The 24,004-nt window shown below is 55.7% G+C and overlaps 1 protein-coding gene across 4 annotated transcripts; it reads left to right on the forward strand.

Annotated features, from left to right (window-relative positions):
* Positions 1 to 4,509: 4,509 nt before the first annotated feature.
* On the forward strand, positions 4,510 to 23,840 carry CDIP1 (cell death inducing p53 target 1). Of its 4 annotated transcripts, none has more exons than XM_050317756.1 (6): positions 4,510 to 4,575; positions 20,547 to 20,647; positions 21,117 to 21,215; positions 21,615 to 21,761; positions 22,079 to 22,343; positions 22,593 to 23,840. In XM_050317756.1, the coding sequence occupies exons 3-6, from the start codon at positions 21,131 to 21,133 to the stop codon at positions 22,702 to 22,704; spliced, it is 609 nt and encodes a 202-aa protein (XP_050173713.1). In that variant the 5' UTR covers positions 4,510 to 4,575; positions 20,547 to 20,647; positions 21,117 to 21,130; the 3' UTR covers positions 22,705 to 23,840. The 4 variants fall into 4 exon arrangements, with proteins under 4 accessions (XP_050173713.1, XP_050173717.1, XP_050173716.1 ...); XM_050317760.1 differs by having other exon boundaries at positions 22,082 to 22,343; XM_050317759.1 differs by lacking the exon at positions 4,510 to 4,575 and adding an exon at positions 5,241 to 5,363.
* The last annotated feature ends 164 nt before the right edge of the window (positions 23,841 to 24,004 follow it).

Here is a 24,004-nt window from a genome sequence, read left to right on the forward strand (position 1 = left end):
GGCTCAGCCCCAGCAGGAACCAGCCCAGCTCTGACTGCAGAGACCCAGCCCAGGCTGATGGCAGGGCTGTGCTGAGCCCTCAGCTCCCTGTGCGACACCCACAGGTCCCTGTGCCTTGCTGTGACCTCTCCCCTCTTCGCCAGGTCCCTCGGAGGTCGCTGTCCCTGCGGTGCCCTCTCCCAGCAAGGCTGTTCCCCTGCACCTCTGCGCTCACCAGTCAATAATTAATTTGAATCTCTTATTTGTGTTGCTAAAATAAACAGTGTAGGAGCGATGGTTTCACCCCGGCTGCCTCTAGGGACAGCCTTGGCAGAGCCTGGGAGTGAGGGCTGGAGCTGGGGCTGGCCCTTGTGAGCTGCCCTGCATGGAGTTGTGCTGGAGCTGCCACCTTCAGTCCTGCCCCACTGAATGGAATGGTATCATCTGGAACGAGCCAGGGCTGTGCACCTTGTGTCCCAGCTGTGGTGGCCTGAGCACCTCGAGGTCAGGGTGGAGTCCTTCTGGGAGTGGGGATGGTCTGTGGGGCAGGGGTGTGCACAGAGCCCATCCAGGGGACACAGAGAAGCAGACAACTGCCTGTGAAACACAGGTGAAGCCACATGGAGACCTGGGTGGTGGGGAGGGGAAGCTGCTTGTGACTGTCCAGGGCCACCAGGAGCCATAGGATTGGAAAATCAAGTGCTAGACCAGAGACCTGGACATCTGACTGATCAGAGATTGCTCACGGGGACATGGCATAGCCCAGAAGTGTCAGACTGTGGTTGCTGAGTCCCCAGGGATGGCACAGGAGAGGCAGCACAGGAGAGAGTATCTCTGTGGTCCCTACTGTTAGCCCACGATGGTGAGTGGCTGCCAGGGCAGTGTGACTCCAACTCCACCAGTCCCCAAGGCCTGGCAGCACAGCCCTGGTGCACCTGCCCCTCCCAGCTCCCCACAACATCTTAACAGCCCTGTGGCCAGCCCAGACACCTGTGCAGTTTGCCACCAGCCCCTGAGGAGCCTGTCCTTGTCCACATGGCATCTCCTGCAATGCAGAAGGACAAACAGCCCTTCCATGATGTTCCCTGGGAGCCCTTCAAGGAGTGCTTACAAGCAGGCTGAGCCCACACGGCAGGGCTGGTGGCCCAGGGCACACCCACAACAGACATTGCCGTGAGAATGGGAAAATGTAGTTGCTGTTGTGTTTGAGGATGTGCCAGGAGAGAGGCTGGAGGGTCTTCATTGCTTCAGTGTGAGAAGCAGACACTTAGCACAGGGAATCAGCCATCCCCTGCAGAGCCCCAGCCCTGCCACCACCCCGTGTGCCTTTGCTTGTTCACAACACCCAAGCCCTGCTCCAGCAGCACCTTGTTCCTGGCTGGGTGCTCCACCATCCCACGCAGGCTCCACGTGTTCCCCCAGCCCTCCCCTTTGCCTCCGTGGAGCCGCCCACCATTGTTCATCCCCAGCTCTGTCGGCATGGCATGGCCACAAAAGCCTGGCACGCTGAGCTGCTTTGGAGTGGGGATGTGCCAAGTCTGGGCAAGCCTGGACTGAGCCTGGTTCAGGCACCAGCCATGGCACAAGTGGCTCCTGAGCTGAGCCTCGGGCTGTGCTCACCTGGGTGTCCTCAGTGTCACCCCACAGCTTCCTGCACTCGTGCACTGCTCCTGCAGCTGGCCCAGCACCTCCCTGCCCAAACCCAGCCCCTGGGGAGGAAACAGCCCTGGGTGAAACAAGGAGGCTGCAGGACCCAGGCAAGGCAGGGAGGTGAGCTTATGGGTGGCCCCAGAGAGTGGCCCCAGTGAGGACATCCTGAGAGATGCCCCAGTGTGTCCCCAGTAAGTGGGACGGGGGGTTGCAGCCCCCAGGCACTTGGGCATGGGATGGGCACCTTCTCCATCCTGCAGGTGCTTCATCTCACACAGCACCTTCTCCAGACAGGCAGCCACATCCTCCAAGGTCGCTGAGTCAGCTAAAAACACACACCAAAGCTTTCTCCAGACAGTGCTCGCTCCTGCAGGCCCCCAGCACACAACTGCCCCAAACCCAGGCGGTTTTACGGTGTGGAGACCCCCTGGCACTACTGACAGGCCCTGGGCACAGCCATGCATGGGGCAGAGGGACAACGGGGCTGCAGTGGCTCGGGGACCTGGATGGGCTGGCTGAGTGTGGCCCTGCCATCCACCTGGCAAAGGTCTGGTGGCACAGCCTGGCATGGCAACTTGGAGTGACAGAGGTGTCAGTGCTCAAGGTGGCCGACACAGGTCCCTGTGGCCTCGTGCTGCTTCAGCAGCCAGCGCAGCCTGCCTGGGGATTTGTGGGCCAGTACCTGTGAGGCCTCAGGACCAAGCTCCCAACCAGAGAGTTTCTGAAACTAAACAGCCCCTGAGGTTCTGGGGAGAGAGAAGAGCCCCAGCCATCCCAGGGCATTGCCAGCAAAGGAGCCTGGCACCCAGGAGCCTGCAGCACCTCACCAGTGGGCATCCCACAGAAAGGGTTCCAGTGCAGCTCCCTGTGCACCTCCACCTGTGACTGGGAGGGAAATCAGCCCTTCCACCCTGGTCCAGGAGGGGAGAGCCTGGGCAGCCCCTGGGATGGGTAGGGAGACTCCAAACCTTGCCACCACAGTGCCATTTCCAGCCCTGTGGGTCTTCCAGGACCTCAAAATCTAGAGGGCAAAATCCTCCTGGCACTGCAGGAGCAACAAGAGCAGTGGGGTAACTGGGACAGTGGGATACCCAGGGATGGATGTCTGCTCCAGTGGCTGGGAGGGTGACATGGACCCTGCCAGAAGAACCTTGTGAGGTCAGTTGCTCACCCAGGCAGGTCACTGCAGCCAGGTCAGCCCCTGAGAGGCTTCAGTGCATTTTCCATAAGGATTTGCCAAAGTTCCTCATTTTTATTACTCCATGCACCCTTGCCATCCATGCAGGTCCCCAGGGAGCCCAACCACTCTGCAAAGAGCCCTACAGTAACTGTCCCAGCTCTGTGCATGCACCTCCTGGAAATTATTCTTCAGGAGCTGCAGCTGGAAGCTTTCAGCAGTGGTATTCAGGGAGCAGATGGTGGTGGTGATCTCCTGCAGCGTGTCTGTGACCTGAGGAATATGGGTTTGATCAGTGATGCAGGCTCCCCCAAACTGAAGTGAAAGATGTGCAAAGGGGGCAAATGTCCCGAAGGAGCTGTCTCCTTTTCCCTTTGCTCTGTGGTTGTGCTCAAAGCCAAGGTCACAACATGTGGGATGGGACTGGCCCAGGGCTGTCAGGTCTGCCAAGGGGTGAAGAAGTGCTGGGTTTGCTGTGGGCCAGTCCTGTGCTGCCTGTGGAGAAGACAGTGGGGCACAAGGCCACCACAACTCACCTTTGCACTGCAGTGTGCGAGCGAGGCAGGTATTTCTGGTGTTACCTACAGCATTTCCCACTCAGAGTCTGAACTTGAACTCATGCTGTGGCAATGTCTCCTACAGGATCCTGTCCCATGAGGACAGCCTGCCTGAGAGGCAGCACCGCTGTCACCTGCAGCTCAGCCATGCTGTGCACAGGGAAGGGAGGAGAAGAGGAGCCTGCCAGGGATGCTGCTGTCCCTGCTAGGGAGCTGGGGGCTGTGTGCTCCAGGTGTGACCCCACCTCCCAGGCACAGCTGCCAGAGCAGGATGGGACTCAACAGACCTAAATCTCAGAGCTGGACCCCCAGGGGCAGGTGAGAAGTGACTGAAACCACCTGTGGCTGGTGTTAAAATATTGCTCTTTAATTATTCCCCAGCCTGAAGCTGTAGCCCGTGGAGCCAGAGAGGTGCCTCTGTGCTTCCCCAGGCTCCCAGGTCCTGGAGTAGCAGGTGCCGTGGCATGGACATATCACTGTGTAGGGCAGGACACGGTGTGGCACCACGGGGGACAGGTGGGACACTGTGTAGGGCACAACACAATGGGGCAAGTCAGTGCATGGGCAGGACCCTGTGAGGGCTGGGATGGCACCAGAGCAGGGCATCGTGTGGGGCAGTTCAGGGCATGAGCTGGGACACCTTGAAGGGCAGGGGGTATGTACAGGACAGGGCTGTTCAGCCTGGAGAAGGTCTCTCTGGGGAGATCTCAGAGCCTTTCCAGTGCCTAAAGGGGCTCCAAGAGAGCTGGAGAGGGACTTCAGGCAAGGCCCTGGAGTGACAGGACAAGGGGGAACTGCTTTGAGCTGAAGGGGGAAATTTAGGTTAAGATATATGAAAAAAATTCCTCCCTGTGAGGGTGGTGAGGCCCTGGCACAGGTTGCCCAGAGAAGCTGTGGCTGCCCCATCCCTGGAAGTGTCCAAGGCCAGGTTGGACGGGGCTTGGAGCACCCTGGGCTGGTGGAAGGTGTCCCTGCCCATGGCAGGGGTTGGAACAAGGTGATCTTTAAGGTCCATGCTTTAACCCATGCAGTGACTCCCCGCAGCTACCCGGGCAGCGGGCCCAGCCCCGGGCCCTGCGTGGCGCGGCCGGCGGGGGCTGCAGGACCTGCCCGTCCCCGGCCGGCCCAGCGCGGCCCGGGCCCGCCCTGCCGCCCGCCCCGCCCCGCCCGCCGCCGGCAGGTACCGGAGCCGCCGCCGGGAGCCGGAGGCCGGTAGGTGCCTGTGGGAGAGGCCCCGCTCGGGGCCGGGGGCGGCGGGGCCGGGGGCGGCGGGAGGGCGGCCCGGGACCCCCGGCCCCAGCCAGGTCGCGGCGGCAGCAGGGGGGACACAGCGAGGACAAGGGGGACACAGCGAGCCGTGGGGAGGACGCTGAGCCATGGAGGGACACTGAGCGCCGCGGGGGACACGAGCGCCGCTGGGAAGGGAAGGGAAGGGCTGGGAATGAATCCCGGGTTAACTGTGCGAGGAGGGAGCAGGGCTCGGTGCTGGGCCGTGTTCGAGCGTTTGCGGGGAAGAGGCACGGCTGGATGGGGACACGGGCCGGGAGAGGAGGAGGAGGAGGAGACGGCCCCGGCTTCGGACGGGCCTTTAACGCTGCCCAAGCGCCGCAGGGCGCTGCCGAAATCTTACAGATCTTCAGCTCGGCGCCCTCGGCAGGGCCGGGGAGGGTTGGGACGGGAGGGCTGGAGGGATGAAATTTAATCGGAAGGAAAGCGAGGTCGTGTACTCGGGAAGAGACTCCGCGGCGTAAGGCGAGTGCCGGTGCCCGGCCGAGGTCATGAGCTCGCCGGGAGGACAGGAGCACGGCGGTGAGAGGAGAAAATGGGATCCCGGGAGAGCAGGAGCCAGGCCTGGGGACCGGTATGTGCCTTTGCAGTCATCCCTGCTCGGGAGAGACGAGCTCGGGCTGGAACTGCCTGCCCAGTGATTCCTGAGGAACGATGAGCCCATTTTAGAGGAGCCGAAAGAAGCCCGACAAGCAGGATGAGAAATGATGATGGTGAGGATGGTGGTGTCCATCAGCACATTGGCAGCACGGCACAGCAACAAATACCAAGGAATTAATGTTAGTGGGAAGCTGGGAGGTCTTTGACCATTAAAATGATGAGATCCTGGTTCTGCCTCCCAAGGGGACTGGAGAGGCAGCATTCAGTTGCTTTAGGAAAAAGCACAGGGGGTTCTGGTTGCTGCTAAACAGAGGAATGGGGTTGGGATCCTGGGGAGAGCTCCAGGGCTGTGCAGGGAAGTGGGAACAGGCAGGCTGGGATGGTCCCCTGGATCATCCACACGAGCCACACTCAAGGTTAACCTTCTCCAGGTCACTGCAAGTGTAGGTGTGTGTGTCCCTTGGCCCGAGGCGTCACTGGAAAAGCTGTTCAGAGATGGTCTCCTTGCACCAGTGAGAACTGGTGAGGGGACTGGCAGTTGTCATGTTCCAGGCTGAGCCTAAAATATCAGGTGGTGGAGACAAGGTCAGGCACAACAATTTTAAGTAGCAGTATTTCTAGTTATAATTGTAGTGGATTTGGAATATATGTAAAACTCTCTGAGAAACACTTTGGGGATATGCACAAGAGCCTCCTGTTGATTCTCTTCACCCAATGGGCTTGAAATGGAGCTTTGATTTTGGCAGAGGCTCTGCTGCTTTCAGAGTGTGACCGGAGTAAGCAGCAGGGGAAACTAGAGTGAGTATTACATAGTGTAGTATATAATCACAGTCTGTCATTCATTCATGTTTAGGAACTAAACAAACTCCTGTCGGTGTGGAAATCACAAGCTGAAAACTTCCCTTTCCCAAAGGCTTCTCTGTCTCAGTGCTGTCACAATGTCCACGTGCCCCAGGAAATCCCCGGAGGCATTTAGTGATGTCCCTGCTGTATTCTCCGGAGGTGTTACGTGAGGAGCTAATTCCTGCTTGGAGGTGGGGAGGCAGTGACTTTATGGCTGCAACAAGGGCAGGTGATGGAGCAGCGTCCCCGATGTCCCCTGAGTGATGCCACGTGGAGCAAGCGTGGTCAGTCCTGCCCAGCTGCTGTTTCAGGGCTGGTGGGGCTGCAGTGGCTGCTCAGGGAGGTGCTGGGAGAAGGGTTGTGCGTGTTCATAGGCTGAGTACCAAAAGATCTTGCCACAGGTATGATGGGGACGGGTAACAGTGAGGGAGCTTCTCTTTCAGAACCCGAGCCCCTTCCTAAGAAGATGGAAGACCGTGGTGAGCTTCTTGTGTTCCATCAACAGATGCTACGCCTCAGATTTGGTTCAGAAACTCAGGTCCTCATGTTTCTGTTCTGCTTGGGGCTCTGTCTCAGCTGCTGTCATGGAAGGAGGGAGGGTGGCTCTCTCAGACACTTTGTTTATGAGCATTTTTTTGAAGATCGCTTCCTGATCAGCCACTTTTGTGCGTGGGAAGCAACACAGTGACCACTGCTTTCCTTCTGGGTGAGGCACAAGTGGCAAACACGCTCTGGGAGCACAGATAATGCACTCCTGCAGTGTAGGGATGCTCAGCCAGGGGCCAGACAGTACACAACACCCACGCTGTCTGTGTTTCGGGGGGGTTGGGTTCTTGGCACGGTGTTGTCACCCGCAGAAATGTTGCCATTGCCGCTCCTACTAGTAACAAAAACAGAGATGGAAGTAACTTTATTATGTGAAAGAGTATCCTTTTTTCCCTCTTCAGATGTGAATTTAGCAGATAAGTGCATGTGTTTAAAGGATGTGGTTGATGTGGAGATCTTTCATTAAGAGGATGAGCGGTTTTGGAAGGAGATACACAGACTTCTTAGCATCTGCTCTGATCCAAGGCTTGTTTTTTTGCTTCTGAGTAAAGAGAAGTATGAAATTCAGTGTTCTGCAAATGTCTCTGGTGCATTGTAAAACCCTACATTTGGTTTCTTATAATTGCTTTAATTAGGAGAATATCCCGGGTTAAAAGTGGGGTTTTTTTGGTCTCTAATGGGGTTGTGCTTCACTTTTGCTGGCATTACCAGGGCTCTGTGCATGTGCTGAATGTACCATGTGACAGTTTTCCTATGTGCAGGGTCACATTTACTCAGCTTGGCACCAAGCAAAGGGGAAGGCTGATGGCTGCCAGCTGAGCCAGGGAGGCAACAGTGTCTGCAGAATATGGTGATTGAAATAACGAAGGCAGCAGGACTGAATACACCTTCGAGCTTCCAGACAGGTGTGCCAGCTTCTCAGAAGGTGTTCTTCCAAACTCATCTGTGCAAAGCACCTGGAAACGGGGAGGACAGGATGGTTGGGAAACAACAGATAGATGCTGATATGCCTCGTGGCTCTTAATAGGAATGTTCTAAAAGGAAAGATTTTAAACTTCCCTTCTCCCTGATACAGGAACAGTGATGGTTTGTGGTGGGAAGTTCAGTTGTTCTGCAAAATATATAAGGTTTTTGGTTGGTTTTGCTCCCAAGGACCTGTTTTTGCAGCTGTTACGCAGGCAGAGGACTCCAGCCTGGAGCCAGTTGACTCTCCTGAAGGTTTCAGAGCACCTGAGCACACAAGTGTGCAGACACAGATGTGCACGTGCCTTTTCTCCTTCGAAAAGCACTTGATGAGCAACTTCTGCCTTGGGCTGTGATCCTCACCTGGCTATTTTCCTGCTGTTCCCGACCAGCACTCGGTATCCGTCTCACAGCTGGGGAGGAGCAGTGCCACTTTCATGGGTAGTGAAAGATCTTTGCATGCTCTGCACAGGACCCATCTCTTTCTCTGATCAAAGGGAACACAATTAGAACAGGTGCTGTAGGAAACCACGATCCTATTTTCTCCCAGAATGAAGTCTCTGAGGCAGGGGGAGCACAGTTTTTATTTCTGGCATGAAACGCTCAGGGAAGCTCTGGGCTGCTGTTACAGTTTTGCTTTGGGCCCATTGATTCTGAGCTGCCTCCTGGCTGCAGTTTAAAATTTGTGTGTTTGTGGTGGTGGAAAAGGGCTGTTTGAGAGCAGCCCTGTGCTGGTCATCGATCTGGGTAGAGGATGGAGGGACACGTGCACAGCACCTACTGTAGCTGTATTTCATCCTTATTTACTCCTTGCGTTGCGTGGTCACAGAGAAGAGGAATTTTACTCACAATTTGAACTATAAGAGCCTCTTTGCTTTGGGACAGTTTGCTTGAACTCTCATTTTGGGAGTTAATGTCAAGGTTGGCTCTGTGTTGTGGTTATCCCAGCCATTCCCAGAGCTGGGAAGAGGTGAGATCTGTGGGAGATGCTTTCTCAGCAGGATGAATCCCCCTTCCTGCCCAGGACCAGGGACCTGTGTGGGCTGCAGGGAGGGACACTTTGACTGCTCAGAGGGGTGGGTTTGGCTCTCTGAGCTTCCCTCATGCTTTTAAATTGTTCCTTGAAAAAAACCCCACAGAAATACAGCCCACTCTGTCAGACTGAGAGGACTTTATACAAAGCAAAAGCACAGAGACTTGCTCTCTCTTGCTGTCGGGCTGTGTGTGCAGACACAGTTCCCACCTCACCACAGACCTCAGCCTGGAGGCCGAGAAGTTTTTGTCGGCAGTGACGTCCCAAAACAATTTTTTTTTCCAAACATGTTTTGAAGCACAGTTATTTGATCGAAAAGATACACACACCCCTCCCTAATTTGCGAGGGAATTGTATTAAAAATAAGCCCCTCGTTGCTCAGAAATCCCTTGTGCTTCCTCCCAGAGCCCCACAGCTGGAGAGCAGGTATAATCTTTCAGATGATGGGTGAGTGAACAAGATTAGTGTCCTGGGGAGAATTGTTGTAAAACTGATTTCATTTAGGTCATGGAGCAGAGACTGTCGTGTGGGAAGACTTGAGCAAAACCTGAGTGCAGCCTGGCCTTCCTGGGGGCCACGTGGGCAGTGCTGAGGCTGGGTGGGAGATGGGAGCCCTTGGCTTCTGCTGGGCCATTCACAGAGTCCCAGGAAACCTCTCCAAGTCGTGTTTGATCTTGTGCCCTTCCAGGGCTCCTCACTCCTCATGCTAATGACATCCCTTGAACTGACTGTGCCTTCCTTTTGGGAAAGCACTTACCCAGCCTGTAAGCCTTTGTGACATTTGGATGCTGATGTTGTAGAGGAACAACAACCAGGGCATAAAGAGGAAGCAGTTTGTGTCCTGGCAGCCCTGCACAGCCAAGGGGGTGTTGCATCGAGGGGCTGGTGCCGGGAAGGACCAGCAACTTTTCCCGATACAACCAGAGCTAAATTTGCTTCCCAGGAACAGGGGGGGAGGGTCAACTGCTTTTTATGGCAGCACCACGTGTTTGCAGAGCTTTTGAGAATAAAGACTGGCTAATAGGTTCTGGATTGACTTACTCATATCTCCAAGACCCAGAACAGCTGCTGTCCCATGTTTTCTCTCATTGCCTTTTGGGTTGTTTTGTTGTGGGTTGGTTTGCTTTTTTTTTTTTTCCCCCTCCAAATGGCCATGACTCAGCCCTTCCCTGCTGCTCTCTGAGTTTCCTGGTTTCTGAATAGGCTATTCTTGGGACAGCAATTCCTGACAGATTGGAACAAGGGGAGCGTTGTGTTGTTTTGTTCTTTATTTCTCCTGTGGCCTGTGCTAATCCTCTTGTTTCCCCCTGATTTTTGCCTTGTTCCCACATTGCTGAATTGTCCTAAATTGCTGGATGTCATCTGAGGCACGTTCTTGCCCTTGCAGCAAAGGAGCCCTCTCAGGCATGATCCAGGCTGTGATCCTTGCACAGCACCAGCTTTTCTCTCCCAACAGCGTGGTGGTGACAATCCCGCGTGTGGAGGGTCAGACTGGTACGACTCTGTCTGTTGTAAAGCTTAAATCTGCCCTTTTTAGCCCCTCTGACTCCCAGGGGCTGTGCTTGGCTCTCCTGTGGAGGGAGCAGATCCAGGTGAGGGCCTTGCCAGGGGTAGATCCAGGTGAGGAGCAGCAGCAGATGCTGTGTCCGTACGTCACAGCTGACATGGAGACTCCATGAGGGGCTGAGGCAGCACCTCGGATCAGATGGCTCAGTCTGACTGTGTCTGTCACAAGTGAGGGGAAAATATCACCTAGAATTTAAAAACAATGAAAAAAGCCCTCTCTGATTGCTTATTTATTGCCCTCCCGCAGATGACAGAGGCTGGGAATCTGGAGGGTGCTCTGAAATGCTTCGTGGGGCAGCTTTTTTAACACAAACAGCTTTTGGATTTCTTTTGAAGTATATTTCTCTCTACTGTGGGCTGGGGAGAGTCACCTGCCATGGCAGGTAGCACACCCCAGGCCAGGTGTGCTGGTGGCTGCTCTTGATGTGCAGTTGGAAATGAACGTAGTTCATCAACGCAGTTCATCTAATACTAAACAATCCTTGCTGGGTTTTAGTTTTAGTTTTATTAAGAGCACAGCTCTTTCTGTCGAGACACAGTTGTATGAGAAGGGGAAGTAGACTGTTGTATATTTTGTCTGGGAAATACGGTTGGCTTTTTTAAAAAACCCAGAGGCCCTCTATGTTTTCTCAGAGCCTGTGGTTACCAAGAGAAATTTCTCAGACTGGAGGACTCGAAACACAAGGGTAGTGTTCTTCCTTAGCATCCCTCCACGTTTTTGGATATGCTGTATTGTTGTTAAGCCAACCAAGATAAAAAGCTTTTCTGTGTGAGGAGGCTTTGAGAACATTCACTGCCAGATTAAATTAGCCTTTCTGAGAATAAATTATTCACTGTGATGCAGGCAGCCCCGCTCTCCGCAGCTGTAAAACCCGCACGTGCTGGTACCCGCAGGAGATAAATGAGAGATGTGGTAGCTGTGTTCAGGGCTGGGCTGGTCACAGGAGAGCAGATTTCTGGCTGGGGATGAATGAAAAGCAGCCTGTTGGATTTTATTGATCATTTCTCCAAGTGAGAAGCAGGCCACCCTTTTAAGAGTGGGAAAAGAACCCCTGGGATTTTTAGCAGCTTTGTTTTGGGAGGAAATCATGGACTAGAGCCAAGGCTATATTCCTGCTGCAGTGACTCCAACCTGGGATGCTTTTGAGGTCCTCAAGGGTCCCAGTCACCCAATACATGGTAGAAGGGGAGTGTTTGAGCTTTGTGCTGGAGAACTGGAACAGGGAGTGGAGAAGGGCAGTGGGGATGGCACTTCCATGCACTGCCGACTCCTCTGTGCTTGTATTTTTAACTGCCCACTGGATAAGTAGCTGCTGCTGGGGTGTGTGTGCTGCCCTTTTCTTAGAGGTGTGTTCCCTGTGCCTTCTAATTAACTTCATTCTGCTTTGTGCTATATCAGGAGGTGCTCCCAGGAGCTGGGTCTGGGCTGAAGGCCTAATTTGCCCTTCTTGCCTGCTTTACTGGGACCATTCAGCTCCTCCGAAATCTTAACGTGGTTTTTGAGCATGAGAGTGAAGCTTGAACTGGGCCCCATTTCCAGTGCTGTTACATATCAGCTCTTCCCATGGGCTTCTTGCAGCTCTTCCACCAGGACGTCACCTGGACCATATCTGTGTTTTGGGAATGGAGTTCCCCCCAGGTCCATGGTGTTATTTAGCCACACACAGGTGGTGTTATTTTGCTTTTCAGACTCCCTCCTTGCCGTGATTTGGGAGGGTGGGAGCTCAGTTTGGAGCTGCCTGCTGGGCTGTTCCAGTGAGAGAGAAAACAGTTCCCAGCTCGTTCAGTGTTGTAACTGTGGCAGCTGCTCCATCCTCCTCGGGCTCAGGAGAGGATTTCAGCCCTGAATCCCCTGAAGCAGCTGAGCTATTTACCTGCCCTGAGGGCATCCTGGTATTATGGGCTTGAATCCCAGTCCCATCCCCTGCTGTGAGAACAGCGATCCGGCCTCGGGGCTGTTCCCAACCCCCTGACCAGGAACAGCAAAGCAGAGAGAGGAGAAGGGGTTTGGAAAAGCCTAGAGCAGGGACTTGAGGAGGTGTGTTGATGTGTGTTAGGGGTGCTTTGAGTCCAGCTGCTGTGCTAGATTTTGAGTGAGAGGTCTCCTGGCTTTGTCTACGTTCTGGAGTCGGAATGCCTCCTATCCGAGGGATGTCCCTCGCACGCCAAAACTGGGATGGTGCCTGGAGAGGCACGAGGACAACACCTCTCTGCCTTCCCCCTTGTTTTCAAAGGGAGTACAGCTCTGTGTGACCAGCTGCAAGTCTGGCTGTGTTCCTGGTCAATGTTCTGGTCAGACCTGCTCACGTTTCAGATGAGAGATGTGGCTTTGCACGGCCCCACTGTCCCCCTGGCAGGGTGGCTGTGCTGCCTCCGAGCGAGCACTGGTGGCAAATCAGGCTCAGGTGGAGCAGCTTTTGGGGGACCTGAGGGGCAGATACGTAGCAGGTCGTTACGTGGGAGTTCTGGGAAAGGGGCTACGGAGCATTTGGCAGGAACTGGTGCTGCAAACTGAAACCACAGTCACGAAATGCCTTGGAGGGAAAATGACTTTCCTGGACTGGGAAGTCAGTGTGGACTGGCCAAGTCTGGTGGGAACTGGAGGGAGAACTGGGAATGGCAGGAGCTGTGTGTGACTCAGGGGTGCCCTCTGTGAGCTGGGACATCATCATCTGTCTTTGAGAAGCCCCAGTGGGCTGGGCTTGGGAGCAGAGCACCATCCTCCTGTCAAAGTGCCACAGGACAAGCCAGTCCAGTGCACGTGTCTCTGGATGTGCATGGGTCCTCCTTGTGGGCAGTAGGACTCAGGAGAGATCCCAGACCTTCCACACACACTCCTGCTTAACTCCAAACCCAAAAGTTGCAAAGACTGAGCCAGGGCTTTACATAAAATGGAGTGACACAGAGCACTTCACAGCAGTCCTCAGAAAAAAGTGCAGGGTAACACTGTACCTGTTAAATCTGAATGTCAGCAGATTCTCTGGCGCCAAGGCAGGGGGATCTGTGAGGATGGGAAGTGCTAATGTTGGTGGAGACTGGAGTTAGTCCTGCAGTGAGCTGGTGCTCTCCTTGGATAAGAAAACATCAGTTCCAAGACATATGTTCTGTTCAGCACTTGAAAGGAAAACGGGTCTGGAATCACCACCAATGTATTCAAAATGATTTCATTGTGCTGCAAAATCTGCAAGGGAATTCTGAATAGGCTCTTGGGCTCTGATTAATTCTGAAGCTGAAATGCAAAAGTGCTGATCCTCTCTGACTCTGATTTCCTCCTCCCTTGGAGCTCACTGTTATTTAATGGAAGTCACACATCTACTCAGTTTGATTCAGCAATGATGTAGCTGTGTTATTTGACTTTCTCTAAAAAAAAAATCTATAGAAGGAGGCAGAAATGCAAAAATGAGTGCATAAAGAAATAAAATATTTTTAGTTTAATTTTGGGAAGGAAATCTCTAAAATCCTGAGCTGAGCTGTGGGACGTAGTGGGTAATCCCTGTGAGTTCACCTTCTCTGTGCAGAGCTGGGAGGTGCTCCAGGAAGGGGAGGCAGCAGACTCTGACAGCAGGAGATGCCTTTTTGTGTAGATAACTGGAGCAGAACTTGCCACTGCCATGAGCTGGAGGGCTGGGAAGGATTTGGGGTGGTCCATGGAGAAACTCCAGGTTGGCCAGTCTTCAAAACCCCGAGTGCTGGGAGTGGGAGGGACTGGCAGGGAGGTCATTCTGCCTTTGCTTTCTTCCCAACTCATCCTTAAGCCTCTGTTACAGGCTGCCATCAGAGGTGAGCTCAGATCTGTGACTGTCCTTAATGCAAGGAACTGCAGAGCTTCTTCCCAGCCTCCTGCTTGCCTTAAGCTCCTTGAGCTGGGGTATTTTTGTTTGCCTCTTTAAATGAACAGCTACTCTTGTGCCACATGTAAGTTTGGTGATATGTTAAGACAGCAGGGTTGGAGTGGATCTTGGTTTTAGTTGCTCTGTGTTCTGGCAGGTTGTGTTATTACCATTATTAACCAGATATCAAAGGGATGATGTAATGCAGGATGTGTCCTCTCAGGGGGAAAATTAAGGACTGGAGGCAACAGCTGCTGATATCACTGGGTGCTTTCCCATGGATGTTATCAAGTGTTAGCTTGGATTCTTTGTGAACTCCAGGGAAAGTCTCATGGGAAAAAACTCTCTGGTTCCCCAGGGATTTGGCTTGCATCCCCCTCCTTTTCTCACCTCTCTGGAGCAGATTTCTAGGATGCAGAGGCTTTAGTGTTGTTTTCAGTCACATCCATGAGAACACCTGGCATATTGCAGCCTGTCTGCTTCCCAGGCAGGCAGGTCACTGGCAGCTGGAAGGGTCTGAACACTCAGAACTCCTGAGTGGGACAGTGTGTTCTCCAGGACCAGGAGAATGCTCCCAGCTTCTTCTGTGTTCAGGAAACCATCTTTGGGAGCCAAGTCCAGCTGCCCTGGTGGTGCAGGGAGTTCTGTGCACAACTGAGCCTTCGCCAGTGCCTCTGCACGTGTAGGTTTTGAGGAGTGGGGTCATGGCTTGGTGGTTTAAGGGATACAGTGGTAGTGCTGGCTGGATCATCCTAAAGGTCTCTTCCAACCTTGACAATTCTACGATTCTGTGATTCTGTGGCCTCTCCTCGCTGGTCCCAGGCTCCCTGGTGGGATGCCTTGGCTCCTTTGGGATGTCTCTGCTGGCATGTGGTGTCTCCCACAGCGGGGTGCCACGGCTTGGGAGCCCACAACAGAGAGAAAGAACTACCCCAGTTGTTCTTTCCATTTTGGCTGGTTTTTCTTTGAATGTTCAGGTGAACATTCAGGTCCTGGCAGGGCTGTTTCTGCAGCCCCACTGTGGAGATGCCAACAGCACTTGGTCAGCCCATCCGGAGGGGAATAGCCCTGGAGAGAGTCCCAGAGGCAGCAGCAGGTCCTGCAGACACTCCTCCTGCACGTGACCCTTTGTGGGTGTTGCAGATGAACCCTCCTTGTCTTAAACAGGGCGGATTTGGGGTCTGGTTTTCCCGATGTTGATGCAGAGGAGCTGCGTGAAGCAGTAATTTGAATCTCTGGCCGAGGGCGGCTGAGCCGGGGCTGCGCCGTGGGGATTATCTGATTGTGCTTTGGATTTAATGCCCTGAGAAGTCTTGCTTTGGATACAGCACCTGCCTTCCAGCGAGGCTGCTGCTCTGAGGTGATTTGCCTGCTGGGTGCTGGTGGCACACGGAAGGTCAGACATGGCCAAGGTCCCTCCGGAGGTTCACCTGGAGAGCAGAGCAGGGAGCTTTGGTTGTCTGACATACCTGGACTGAATGGTGAATAACCTTCTCCTCCAGCAGCCCTTTGTTTTAAAGGACTGCTGCTGTCCTGCCTTGCCAGCTGAGCTCTCCATCCCCTCACTGAAGGAACAGCCTGAGCCTCCTGGAAGCAGCAGTTTTCCACAGCTGAAACCTTAGTGCAGAAGTGTGGGAGAAGTCTGGGAGCAGCCTGGCTGTTCCTGCACGGTGGGTTTGCGCTCCCTGGCAGTGACTTGGACTTGGGAAAACACAGCTGAGTTGCTCAGAAAAAGAACAGACCTTCCCTTTCAGTCCTTCGCTGGGGTTTCCATCGTGCCTTGCGGAGCGTTGCAGGCGTGTGCCCTCCTGCTGGCATGCCCAGGACCAGGAGGAGGTGCTGCCAGGGTTAATGGTGGGGGTAAAGGAGCGGGTACATGGTCAGGGATTGCCAGGGCACCCTCTTTCTGAAGGAGGCTGAAGCTCTGTGTGCTGTTCATTCCTCCCTCCTGGCTCCGGTGCGGGCTGGAGGCAGCAAATGCGCATGGGAAGAGGCAGGGCTGAGGCGGAAGTTTGGCTCCCTGACAGGGAAAACATCTTTTTGCTGTTCCACATAAAAACTAGGCAGAAGTAACCACTGACACTGCTTGTTCAGCAGGGGTTGTTGCTGTTCTCTTGGAGGTAAGAGCTGTCTGGTGGGGCTGTGTGTGGTGCGTTCAGGAGCAGTGGGAGCCGAGCCACATCCCGGGGAGCTGTGTGGGAACTGGCACGCGCAGGGAGAGGGAACGTCCCGGGGTGCTCTGGGCACAGGGAACACAGGGAATGGGGCATGGAAAAGGGAACATCCCGCTGTGCTCTGGGCACAGGGAACACAGGGAACACACAGCTCCAGGCTGGCTTTGGAGGTGCTGCTCAGAAACGCCGTGGTGGAGGAAGGAGGTTGGGATTGCTGGGATCAGGGTTCTCTCTCCTTTCTGCCTCTAAAGCCACTTTGAAGGATAACTGGCTTTCATCAAATGGAATTTTGCCAGCATCCTGCTCTGCCTTTTGTGCTCATACCTGCACACCTCTCCTATCTCAGTATTTCCCAGTTGCTGGAGCTGGTAGCCTGTGGCACACAAGTAGCTTTTCCTGGGGCCAGGAAAGCTGGGATAGTGTCGGCCACAATGCTGTTCCTATTTCTAAAGGAAGGAGGCTGGGCTCAGTGAGGGAGCCCATCATCTTCAGAACTCTTGGCTTTTTAAAGCTGTGTTTACAAAAGCCTGGAAGCTGGAATCTGTGCCCGCCTGATGTGCCACGAAGCTAGAAGTGCTCATATCCTTTATTCTTTGAATTTTAGTGTGTTTTTTTCCTTTTCTAAATATCAGAAGTTTTGTGGTGGTTTTTTTTTTTTTTTTTTTTTTTTTTTTGTGGAGGAAGAGCTCCAAAAATGTGCAGCAGCAGCAGCTTTTGAAGTGTCAACGTCACTGAACGTGGTCGAGGATGAGCAAACGCTGCTTCCTGTCTCAGTGGCTGGAGACACTGCTCCCATAGGGAAAACACAGCCACATCACTGTGGGCCTGAGTTACCGAGTGCAGGAGGAGCAGGGACAGCACCGAGCATCTCTGCTCGTGGGAGGGGATCTCAGCTGAGAGGCTGACTCAGAGCTGCACCATCAGGGCTCGCACGTGAGTTAGACCTGCCAGAATCTGCTCTGTCCCTGGCAGGTCTGTCTCCCCCAGGGAGATTTCGGCAGCCTGAAGCACAAACAGCTGCTGCCTGGGAAGAATGGTGTTACCAGACCAAATCTTTGGGTCTCCAGGCAGTGCAGGAGTGATCTGTGGGTGTCCTCTTTCTGGCGTTGTCTGCTTTATGGTGCTAGGACCTGTTGTGGTGGCACAGCGTTCCCTGGTCCCGCTGCACACCACTTGGTTTTGGGAAGTGGTGCCCATCATACCTGTCTGGAGACCGAGTCGGATGTACAGACCTTTCCTCTTGTCATGTTTGAATCCCAGACTGTTTCCACAGTGATGTAAGAGGGAAGTGCAGCCAGCAGGGGACACTGGACCCTGACACACCAGCTCCTCTCATCACTGCTGGAAGCAGCTGGGAGAGCTTTGTCATCAGTTTTGGATGTGTCAGTAATTGGAACCAGGAGCTTTGGGATATCGATCAGTGCCCTTTGGATGAGGGCCTGGAGGGACAGGACACAGGGAATGGCTTCCCACTGCCAGAGGGCAGGGTTAGATGGGATACTGGGAAGAAATTGTTGGCTGTGAGGGTGGGCAGGCCCTGGCACAGGTTGCCCAGAGAAGCTGTGGCTGCCCCAGCCCTGGAAGTGTCCAAGGCCAGGTTGGGGCTTGGAGCAACCTGGGCTGGTGGAAGGGGGTGGAATGAGATGAGCTTTAAGGTCCCCTCCAACCCAAAGCATTCCAGGATTCTGTGATCCCTCGTTAATTAGATCCAGAGTTGCTGTGCACAGGAAGAAGCTGATTAGAAAGCCTCGTGTTTCCTCACCGGCTCTTTGACTGTGCTCACTGTGTAGAGAAACCTCAGACACACCTCTTGGGGCTGGGAGTGGTGCCCCAGTCTGGGGGGATCTGGAGATTTGTTCTTCTCCTCACCCAAAAGCTGCCTGGAATGAGACCCTGGGTTGGTTAGGGGGCCCAGAGCCAGGGGAGGACACAGAGTTCGAGGCCACAACCAGCTGGACAAGCCCTTTCTGCTTTGGGGCCGTCATGGAGCTGTGCTGTCCTGGCTGTGTCTGTCAGTGCTGTGCCCCAGCAGGTTAATGGGAATCCTTTCTCTTTCATGTTCTTTAGCAAATCTGCAGCCTGTGGGGGCCCTTTGTGTGTCTTCTGCGTTTAGCAGGGGCAGTGTTTCCGATGATTCCGTGGTGGATTGATCCTCTGTAGTTAGTTTGCAGTAGAGGAGCCAGTAAAAGCTGCTCTTGCAGCTGAGAAGAGCTCATCTGTATTTTTGGCTGGAAACATCATCTGCTCTCTCCATCTTCCTACTGGACCAACTCCTTTTGAGTTTTAGGATCTCGCAGTGTGTCCTTGCTCTGAAGGACCTGCTCTAGACGTTGGTGATTTCATCAGATCTTGAACTTAAGGCTGGTAATCTTGGACTGCTGCAGGGCTGCCCGTGCCAGGCCAGGGTGGTGAGGGATGCCCTGGGGGAATCCGTGTGCCCTCTGCTTTCCCACGGAGCTCTCCATCGGAAATGGGCTGGGTTTGTGCTGCTCGCATTAAGATGAAAGAAAGCACGGGAGAAACAGCTCCTAAGAGGCTTAAAAGCAACAGGCTTTTCTTTTCCTCCTGGGAAGGGCACACAGCCAACATCTCGCTCTTTACAGATCTCTTTCAATAAGCAGAATATTGCATTAGGAGCGACTGAGCCTGCCAAGAACGAGCAGAACAGCCCTGCATTCCACAGCTTCCTTCATCCCAGTGCATGTGTGGCTCTGAGATCCATAGGCCGTTTCCCTTGTGGATGCCATTCCCTGCTGGTCAGGGTGGCAGGATTAATGGCTGGCTTGGTCTGGGTGTTTTCAGAGCGGCTGGTGGAGCACGTGGGTGGGTGGGTCTGCTCCTCTCCTGGGTTTTCTTTCCAGCTCTTTGATGGGAGGACTGAGGCTGGGGAGTGTTGAAAGATGTCACATTATGGGAAAGCAGCATCCAGCTCAAAGAGTGGGAATGGGAGGAGATCTGTTACCTTAGAAAAGGTGTGGGCTCAGCTGGCCTGTGGGGGCAAGGAAAGCTCCCAGGCAGGCTGGTGTGCCCAGGTGAGGCCTCTGGGATTCTGCAGCTGGGCTGGGCTCATCCAGGACCCCTGCAGGCTCAGGGACAGGCAGGTCTGGGTGTGCAGGGTGGGGTGTTTGGCTACTTTCAGAAGACTAAGTCCTTCTCATCTTCCCATCCCCAGTGAGCTAAAAGGAGCACGGCCCAGTTTGCAGCTTTGTAGGTCACTGAAGGAGAAGGCAGGCTCTGCAGTGCGCCGGGGAGCGCCCTGTGCCGGCAGCTCTCCTTCCCTGGGCTCCTAAGGAAGAAATTGGAGAGAGGAGCAGGATGGAAGATGACCCCCAGCTGCCCCGGTGTTACACTTTGAAACTGCCTGGCTGCAACACACAGTTTCAGAGGGAAATTCTGGGGAGAAATATTAGTCAGTAAATGTGGACATCCAGGGCAGCCCCAGTGCCCGTCAGGAATTTGCTCGGCTCCTGCGGGATCAGTGTGATGGTGCTCCTGCATGACCAGCACTGAGTGATGGTGCTCCATGGACTGGTGACCTGATGGATTTCCTGCTGCCTTGCAGGAGGCTGCTGGGGGGCAGGGAATGTGAAGCAGGAAAAAGGAGTGGAATAAAGCAAAGCCAGGCGGGTGAGGGAGGGATGGATCTCCCTTCCGTGCTTGCCCAGGCCTTGGCTCCACTTGACCTGGGAACTGCAGGTGGAGGTGGCTGTGCCCCAGGGGCTCCTGTCTGGGCACACCTGCAATGCAGGGCTGGGGCAGCCCTGGCTGCCTGGCCTGGTGCCCGTGGAGTGGTGCTGTGCCGTGGTGCCGTGCTGTGCCGTGCCGTGCCGGGGAGGTTGGCGTGCTCCGGGCGGGCTGCCCAGCACGTGGCACTGGTGCCAGCAAACAGGACAAGCAGGGTCACGTTTGCTCCTGGCCTGTTGGGGTGAAGGATGGAGGGCTCAGGGAGCTGCTCAGCCCACAAGGGGAGCTCCCAGCTTTGCTCCTGGGCACTGACAGCAGTGTCACCCTGTCCCATCCTGAGTGGCAGCCATCCCAAGCACCGAGGGAGCAGCCTCTCATTTGTATTTCCTGATTTAGTCACGTTATAACTGAGCCAGAGAAAACAGGGAAATCGGGTTTCTTGATGTGGTTGCTCTTCCTTGGATCTCAGAGTGTGTTGGTGGGGCTTTGCCACGTGCTGAGGACACAGAGCCTCGTACCTGCCAGCGAGGGGGCATGTGGGGAGGTACCTGCTCTCCCCACACCTGCACTGGGGACAGGAGGGGGTTTGGTGTGGTGGCCAGGGCAGCCCTGCAGCTGTGACTCCACCTCTGTAACTCCTTCTCTCCTCTTGCACAGATTTGGTGGGAGAAGCCGGCTCCCAAACGACGCTGCTCAGAGGAATTGCTTCTCTCTGCTCTGTTGAGGCATCTGAGCTCTTGCTGCGAGGGAGAGGACAGGTAAATAGTACCCCATGTAAAACAGTGGCTCCAGCTGTTGCAGCTGGTCTTACCTTAGCTCACTGGATTTATTTACAGATTTACTTAGAGCTGCTCTGTGAGTTTGCAGCCTCTGCCTTGGTGTTTGCACTTCAGGCTTGGAGGTCCTGCCACCCTCAGGGCACAGCGTTGTGTCACTGTGGGTGGAGCTGGGGGGCTGTGGGCAGCGTTGGCAGCTCTTCCCCACCTTTGGTACCCCAATACTGCAGCCAAGGCACTTGGCAGAGCAGGTTCCAGCCCAGCACTGCTCTGGACTGGTGGCTACCCAGCCCAGAGCTGCCCTGATGAGCTGCAGTTCATGCCTGTCCAGCTTCGGGGCTGCACCCCTGTCCCCTTCTGTTGTCACCTCCTTCCCCAAGTGCTGTGCAGCTCTGGGCTGGTGCCTGTGGCACCAAAGGCTGGTGTTTTCTAAAGGTTTGTGTCCCTGCAGGGCCACCCTGAGCCATGTCCAACGATCCACCGCCACCCTACCCGGGGGGCCCCTCGGCACCGCTGATAGAGGAGAAGAATGGCCCCCCCTCTGCTCCAGGTACCGGGGGTGTTGTGCTGACCTTGTCCCACAGACAGGAGCCAAGCAAGTGTGGATTCCCTGGGAGTGCCCTGGCCGTGGCTTTTCCTGGCAGCCCTGCCCTGCCACGCGCAGTGTGCTGGGGAGGGTGGTGCAGTGCCCGGATCCCTCTGTCCCCAGAGAAGGCAGGAGAGGTCACGGGGGCAGCAGGGAGAGCAGGAGGCACTCCCAGCTCAAAGCGTGGCTCTGCTCGCTGCTGTGGGTGAGGTGGGGTGAATTTGGGCTTCATGTGGCCCAGAGGATGAGGTTTAAGGCGGTGCCCCCCACCTCATGTGTCCCCCTTCCCTGCTGGGACCAACCCTCTGACCACACAGCCAAGCCACCATCTATCAGCTCTGCTGACTCTGTGTTTCCTTTCAGAGGGTGTCACCCCAGTGGTGGGACAGCCCCAGGGGGTTCCCATCCCCCCTCCCGAGTTCGGGCCCCCCCCGTATGAGCCGCCCTCGCAGCCGGGGTTCGTGCCCCCCCACATGCCCACCGATGGCTCCGGGCCCTACGTGCCACCAGGTGAGTCCTGTGAGGGGCTGGGGGATGCAGGGGGTGGGGATGGGTGGCAGGACGTGGCTCCTGGTGCCCTGGGGAATGGGGGGGGACACAAGGAGGTGCCATTTGGGGGACACAAGGAGCTGCCATTTGGGGGACACAAGGAGCTGCCATTTGGGGCTTGCAGCGAGGCTGCTGGGGATGGGGTGGGCCCAACTTGGGTTGGCCCCAAGTCTGTACCCCAGTGGTGATGTGGCTGCAGGATGGGGACCTCCCCAGCGAGGATCTGCCTCTCCTGCCACGTATAAAGATGCTCACCTGTGCATGTTTCTCATTCACAGCAGGATTCTACCCACCCCCAGGCCCTCACCCCCCCATGGGCTACTACCCTGCCCCGGGCCACTACCCCTCTCCTGGTGGCCACATGGCCACAGTGCTCGTCCCGCCAGGAGCTGCCACCACAGTGACGGTGCTGCAGGGAGAGATCTTCCAGGGTGCCCCCGTGCAGACGGTGTGTCCCCACTGCCAGCAAGCCATCACCACCAAGATCTCCTACGAGATTGGGCTCATGAGCTTCCTCCTTGGCTTCTTCTGCTGCTTCGTGGGGTAGGTGCTGCAGGGGACGCTGGGGCCTCACGGTGGGCACTCAGCCCTGGTCCTGGTAGCCCCAGTGCTGGGGGCCTTGGCTGAGCTGCTGGGCAGGGCTGGGGGCTCGACATGGAGGTGGAACTGGGGCAGCAGAGAGGTTCTGGGGGTGACAGCCCCTGCACATACTCATCTCCTGCCCTTGCCCCCAGAGTGTCCAGGGGCTGCCTGAGCTCACCGCTCTCTGCCTCTTCTCTTCCCGTGCTCCAGGTGTGATCTGTGCTGCTGCCTGATCCCCTGCCTGTTCGATGACTTCAAGGATGTGACCCACACGTGTCCCAACTGCAAGGCCTATATCTACACGTACAAGCGCATGTGCTAACAGCGCCCCGGGAGCCACTGGAATGACACCGGCCCCTTCTCGCTGCCGTCCGAGTGTCCGCGCGTGCACCCCTCCTTCGCTTCCCGCCGGCGGTGTGTGTGTGTAACCCCGGCTCCCTCCCGCTGCCACCACCTGCCCCGAGCTCTGGTCCTCACTGAACAGTTGGACTGGCGATGCTGGCGCACAGGGGAGTGGGCTCAGGCCCCAGATGCTGTGGGGGGTGCCCTGCAGGAGTGGGGGCATCGCTCTGCACCCCATTACGCTCTGGGGTGTGAGCGAGGCCCCTCTCCCCTGGAGGAACCCCAGTGCTGGAGGGGTTCACCCCAGGCCCACAGCACAAGGGGTGCCTGGCTGCTGGGATGTGCTGCAGCCACAGGGAGCCCAGGAGGGAAGGGGGGGACCTGAGCAGCCCACAGCACACTCAGGGGACACAGCACAGCCCTTGTGGCACTTCTAGGAAGGGGCTCAGAGGGTCGTGCCACACACCGGGTTTCAGGGTGGTTCACGACCCCCTCCAGCCCGTTGGCAAAGCCCCTTCCCAAGCAGAGGCAGAGCTGCCTTTGAGCATGGAGAGGGGACAGGCAGCAGCACTGCACCCTTGATCAGCACCTCCGTCCTGTCCCCGTGGCCGCTCCAGCTGCATGTGCCCCCTCCCAGCCCTGCCGGCTCCGGGGCAGGGACAGCCCCGATAGCCAAAGCACCCCGGCATGTCGCTGCCCGCCGGCACGTAGAGTAGAGGAGTTTGTTACCAGGCCGCAGCTCCGGAGCCCCGCCCTGAGCCCGGCGGGGTCTGCGGGCCCCACCCCGCACGGCCCTGCGGGCTCCTCCTTGCATGTGGGTGTAGGGGGTATTTTTAGCTCACTTCGGTGGGGCAGAAGGAAGGGGGCGAGCAGGCAGCGACAGGAGCTGCCAGCAGCACCCTCCCAGGCACGGGCAAGAGGAGCTGGGAGTCATGCTCAGCCTCTGGGGGGCTGCTCCTGCCCTGCCCCTGCAGCCCCCCGAGCAGAGTAGGGGCAGGTCTTTTGGAAGCCAGGTCTGCAAACACAGCCCAGCCTGCACAGGCAGCTGCTGTTTGCCCAGGGGTGGAACTGTGGCACTAGTCAGTGTTTTTATGTAAATAAATAACAGACCCTGAACTCGTGTACATCTTTTCTTTCCTGCTCAAAATCCAGAGCAGATGAGCCTGCAGGGGAGCTGAGGATGAGGAGGAAGAGCAGCAGCTTCCCTACCCCACCAGGAACCCCCGCACCAGGAACTGGGGGAAGCCCCAGGGGAGGCAACAGGGACAGTGGGGTGCAAG

The sequence above is a fragment of the Myiozetetes cayanensis genome, unplaced genomic scaffold, assembly GCF_022539395.1.
Source record: "Myiozetetes cayanensis isolate MyiCay16 unplaced genomic scaffold, myiCay2020 scf20-37, whole genome shotgun sequence".
NCBI lineage: Eukaryota > Metazoa > Chordata > Aves > Passeriformes > Tyrannidae > Myiozetetes > Myiozetetes cayanensis.